Here is a 5,920-nt window from a genome sequence, read left to right as displayed (position 1 = left end):
GTTTTGTAAAGGGGCAAGACGCTAATTGATGCAACAAACACACACGCGCGCACGGCCGGCCGGCTTGCCGTGGCGAGGCGAGGCGAGGCCATATGATCCGATTATTTTTTTTGAATAAAATTTAATCAATAATAATAATAATAATATTTATTATTATTTTTAGTGCTCCCGCGCGGTACAGCATCTCGTCTGCAAAACAGAAGGCTGTCCAAAAGTTGGCCGCCCGAGTGGTTAAAAATTACCGCTCGGGCGCAGCGTCCAAAAAGCGAGACAGAAAGGTTGAGTAAAGTTGGCCGCCGGAGCGGTAATTTTTTACCGCTCGAGCGCGCCTTCTGCAGTCCGAAAAGTCACGACTCTTTCTGGGCTTTTTCTATCATGAGTTGCATCCTTAGGCCATAAGACATATTGTTTGGAGTCTCTGGTTATATATCTGATAAGCAGAGAATATATCTAAAAACATATGATAACGTATACATCAGATTTCTGAAAAAATCTCTCCCTCACTCTCTCAAAAAGAAAAGTTGATACTTATTTTTGTTCGCTGAAGTTCGTGATATTTGTAGTGCTGTTATATCACGATCGTTAGTCGTTGTATCTTAGAGATGATTGCCGCCAACGTTGAGCACTGTTAACGGGCAATTTCGTCTTGCGGATAGAGAGTTTCTCTTGCCTCGACTAGTTTGATGTTGTTGTTGCTGGTGTTGTTAAAGTGTTTCAGAATTCGGAATACATCCTATTAACAATTATTTGGATTTTTTATAGAACTTTCAAATAACTAGGTGGTAGAACCGTATAATGAAAATTAAATTGAGAAAAAAAGTTTATTCTTTGGTAACCGAACATATCTCAAATTTGTCATTTTAATTTGGGATGACAACATTTTTAATCTTTTTATTCATATTTTTTTTCAATTTTGGTCCTATTAATATAAATTTGTATTATCCATCTTGTAATTTGTATTTTTTTTTATTTTTGGTCATGTTATGGTAAATTTTCATTTGTAATCCTGTAACTTGTATATCATTTTCACTTTTTATCCTTTAACTTGTATTTTTTTTTCATTTTCAATTCTTTTATGATCTTAAAAAATGATCAAAAATGAAAATAACTACAAGTTAGAGGATAAAAAATGAAAACAATATGCAAGTTACAGGACTAAACATGAAAGTTCACCGTAATATGACTGAAAATCGAAAAAAAAAAACAAGTTACAAAATTGAAAATACAAATTTTTTGTTACCAGACTAAAAGTGAAAAAAAATGCAAATAACATAACAAAAAATACATTTATCTCTTTTAATTTTGAGAACTGTTCTAATAAATTTAAAAAATCAAATCCTTCTCGTTCAAATGCATTGTAAAGTTAAACGCAAAAGGGTAATTTTGACATAGGGATAAAAAAATTCTCGTAGTTAAAAAATTACACTTTAAAGTTTAATCATGCAACTCCATGTAACGATTTCTTTTTCCATTCTATTTGTTATCACATCAATTCAATTTAAAATTAATAACTTTCATTTATCATTGATGGTATATAAAGTCTCAAACATAATTAATTGTCATTACATTTCCTCATAAATAAAATTAATAATAACTTATTTGAAAATTTTCCAAAAATATTAACAATGATAAATGTCACTATCGTCCACATAAACACATTATCATACTACAAGACAAAACAAAAAGAAAAAGACCATTCCCGTCAAAAAAGAAAAATAAAAAGAAAAAGAAAAAGAAAAAGAAAAAGACCAAAGAGATCGATGAAAAAAAAAAAATTATAGGGTATGGAAAACTCAAATTCTCCGACATAAGTATAGGACGGGGATAGGATTGTGGTCTCCGTTCCCAAAACCCCTGAATTTGATATGTGTGTGTAGCAGTGATCACGATGGTTTTGTGGTTTTTTGTTTTTGTTTTTTTTAAAAAAAAATCAAACCGAATTTTAACATATGCTCGGTTAGTATTTTGAAAAACTAATCGTGGTTTTATGTGTAAAATTAATTTTACGGTTTTGAGTGGTTTCGGACGGTTTGCGGTTTCTTTTTAATAAAAAATAATGGGATCGGGTCTGGGGGTGATCAGATGGGTAAGTCACTGCAGCAGTTGACCCCTTAATCTTCGAGATCGAGTTCAGCTGAGGTTGGTCAACTGAATTTTTTCCTTCTCGCGTGTCTATGTTAATTAATCAATTTGAAAAGTGCGGAATGAGATCGACTAACAGATATTAAAACAGAGGTCAAATGGAATCGTGAGTGAGAGAGAGTGATAGACTAAAAATGAGAGACACAAGGGTTTGTTTATGGATGTTCGAAGATTTCAAAGACTCTTACGTCACCCCTTCTTCCACCTCGAAAGGATTTAATCTAGAAGACTTTGACTATTACAATCAACATGTAACAGTCCACTCCAAGACTAAGACTTACAGACAATCGTCTATCCCAGAACTACTAGACACTCAAGAATTCAGCCCTCGACTATGGGTGTTCATCAATCGGTTCGGTTTTAATTTGTTCAAATTCGGTTCGATTTTTCGGATTTCGGTTTATGAAAAATGTAATCCGAAGTCAATCCTTTTTACTTCAGTTCGGTTCGGTTATATACTATAATGGACCGGTTTATACGGTTCGGTTTGGTTAGTTTGATTAATAATACATAACACAATAAAATGTAGAAGTGTTCATCAGTCGGTCGATTCCGTTTTCGATTTTTATTCCGTTTTTTCCAATTTTTGTTTTAGAAATGTATAATCCGATATCCGAACGATTTTTATTCGATTCGGTTCGATTTTCTACCAAAACAGTTCGATTATTTCGGTCGATTATTTCGATTTTGATACGATCATTAAAATTAATAATATAAATATATTGTAAAATATAATATGTTATCTTTTTACATGATTTTTTAATAAAAATAAAATATAAATGAATTACATAAACAAAAATCAACTAAAAAATTACATTAAAAACCATCAATTAATCAACTATGAATTAAAAAAACAACAATGAATTACATAAACAACATTCAACTAAGAATTATTCAAAATGATTATTCATTCATTAAATATCATCTCATAACATATATAATATAAATACAAATATAAATAAAATTATTATTTAATGAAATTTGTATTTTTTCGACCTGTTTAGTTTTGACATATATAATCCAAAATCGAAACAAATAAACTTCGATTTTAAGATTTATATCCGAATTACAAAATAGGTTTCCGGTTCGATTTAGTATTTGATTTTTTCGGTTTGAATTTATGGTTTTTTCGGTTTTATCCGAAATTTGAACATCCCTACCCTCGACTGATTCTTGATACAATGAGATTTGCAGCACCTCAACTGATAAACTACAGATACAACACTTGTTACAACTCAACACTTAGCAACAAATGATCCTCACTGATATGATATACTTGAAGCGTATGCTTGTATTCTTCGACTCTTTTTAATAAGCTTTGAAGTGCTTCTTCTTGTTTTCTCGATTGAGTGGGTAAACTGAAAGTGTAAATTGAAAAGTAGGGTGATGATAAGTTTTGGATTCGGATATGGCAAAGACCGTGGCCATACTCCATTGTCATTACAACTTTGTTAAGTAGAAAATTTGACCTTACTTGTACAGTCATTGCATTGATAATGCATTTAAAGGTGAAAATTTATCAATATATGTGAAATCTATTAAAAAAATAGTTGACCCACATATATTGATAAATCTCGACTTTTTAAATAATTTTTTTTGGCAATACTTAGAATCTAATTTACCATATGAACGGTGGTTGGATCAATTCACATGGCTTAAATTCTAACCAACCAAGTTTTTGGTTTTTCAATCTAGAATATTAATTAAAATTGTGTTAGGAGTAAATTATTTAAATTTGTGAGAGAATTTTCAAAAAACCAGGTGGTAGAATGAAACTTAAATTGAGACAATTAAAAATTATTTGGCAACTAAAGATATTTCGATATTTCAAATCCAACATTTTAATTTTTTTTTTTTGAGTTGGGAAACGAGGTCTCGAGTTCGAAATCAAATTATAACATTATTTTAATTTTGAGTCAAACTGATGCAATAAATCTAAAATCCAATCCTTCCATTCAACTGTATTGTAAAGTTAATCGCAAAAAAGTGACTTTTGAATTCGATAAATGGATAAAATTGTTCTTATAGTTAAAATAATACAGTTTGAAGTTTAATCATGTAATTGTAACAAAATATAACAAATTTCTTTTATGTTCTATTCTTTTGCATTTAAGATATTCATGTGAACATCTCAAATGCAATAAAATTGAGTCATTGAATGCAGCACATAAGCAATGCCCATATGCTGACATAACAGACTCCTCTTATCCCACCATTTTATTTTTAAAAATTAAAACAATCATTCATCATAGATGGTACTATATACAAAGTCTTTTAACATAATAAATTGTCATTACATTTCCTCTTCAAATTTATACCAACTTTCTTCAAAATTTTCCAAAAATATTATACCAACAAGAATAAATGTCACATCGTCCACATTAATACATTATCAGACTACATGACAAAACAAAAAGAAAAAAGACCAAAGAAAACGAACTTTTTTTTAAAATAATAATTCGAAATTTAAATTCAATCAAAAATCAAATCCACCACCGCAATCAAAATCCGCCGCATCGGAAACCATATCTCCGACCAATAATCCACCCACTGCGCCACCCACTAGTCCGGCGCCTAATCCAAGTCCAAACTTGTTCTTTTTCGGTTGTTGCTGCGGTGGATAAACGTAACCCGGCTGCGGTGGATAACCGTACCCCGGATGTGGTGGGTAAGCGTACCCTTGCTGTGGCGGTGGAGGTGGTGGGTACAAACCAGGTGGCGGCGGCGGCGGCGGAAGATACATTCCCGGCGGCGGAGGATACACTCCCGGCGACGGAGCACCGTTGGATGGAAGGTACCCCGCTGGCGGAGGATAGTGTCCCGCAGCTTCAGACGACGCCCCTGCTGAGTAGGCGGCTACCGGCGGTGGGTACACTCCCGTAGCCAGAGGGGGATACGGCGCACTAGATCCAGCTGGGTAAGCCGTCATGGGTTCCCCATCAACCTGATGAGCCAGCACGTTCTCCGCCGCGTACGGCAGCGCTGCGGCGGTTCTCTCGCCGAATTTGTATGCGAAAGTGAGCTGACCTTTGGGCTTTCCACTGGGTTTCTTGACCTGGTAGCTCAAAATCTGCTTCCCCTCGCCTTTCGCCGTAGAATCGAAGAGCTCTTTAACGGGAACGTGGACTTCACCGACGTCCTTGTCACCCAAAGCCCTCTCGCAAACAAGTTTGAAATCAAGCGTGAGGCGGTTCTGCTTCAGCGCCGCCTCATCCACCGTGAACTTCATGGGGAAATTCCACGTGGGGTTAGCGTCGCCGTCGTGATCGACCGTCGATTTGGTCTTCTGCTTAGAGTTCTTATCACCGCCGGAGATGGAAACAACAACGTAAACGTCCATCTTGGTGATAAGATTGACCTTGTTCAGGTCCTTGGCATACTGCAGCTCGATTTCCAGACTTCTGGACTCCATTTTTGTTCCAAGGAAAAAAAAAAAAGAAAAAAAGAAAAAGCAGTGGATGTGGAAAGAAGAAGATGACACGGGACAACAAAAGACGCAAAAAGCGAAATCTATGTCAATTTTATCATTATACAAGTAGAGGTTGGTGTCGGGTCGGGTTTTTGAAAAGGTCGATTTATTGGGTCGGGTCGGGTTTTTGAAAAGGTCGATTTATTGGGTCGGGTATTCGAATATCGAACAGTCATTTTGACTATTTAAACCTGACCCGAAAATTGAGCTACCTGACAAATCGGATATCCAAAATTGTCGAGTAGTTTAGGATAGTGATAAATGGGTATCCAAAACAAAACTGCTCTCATTTTATTTCATTTCAAAACT

General features: G+C 34.7%; 1 protein-coding gene across 1 annotated transcript; it reads right to left on the bottom strand.

The window, feature by feature from the left end:
• Positions 1–4,607: 4,607 nt before the first annotated feature.
• On the bottom strand, positions 4,608–5,619 carry LOC140875560 (protein SRC2-like). Its single transcript, XM_073279275.1, has one exon. It carries the CDS (start codon positions 5,552–5,554, stop codon positions 4,619–4,621), a length of 936 nt encoding a protein of 311 aa, XP_073135376.1. The 5' UTR covers positions 5,555–5,619; the 3' UTR covers positions 4,608–4,618.
• Between the last annotated feature and the right edge of the window lie 301 nt (positions 5,620–5,920).

This window comes from Henckelia pumila, chromosome 1, assembly GCF_033568475.1.
Source record: "Henckelia pumila isolate YLH828 chromosome 1, ASM3356847v2, whole genome shotgun sequence".
NCBI classification, from domain to species: Eukaryota; Viridiplantae; Streptophyta; class Magnoliopsida; order Lamiales; family Gesneriaceae; genus Henckelia; species Henckelia pumila.
Note: the sequence above shows the minus strand (reverse complement) of the source record. Positions and strands in the feature narration are given on the sequence as shown.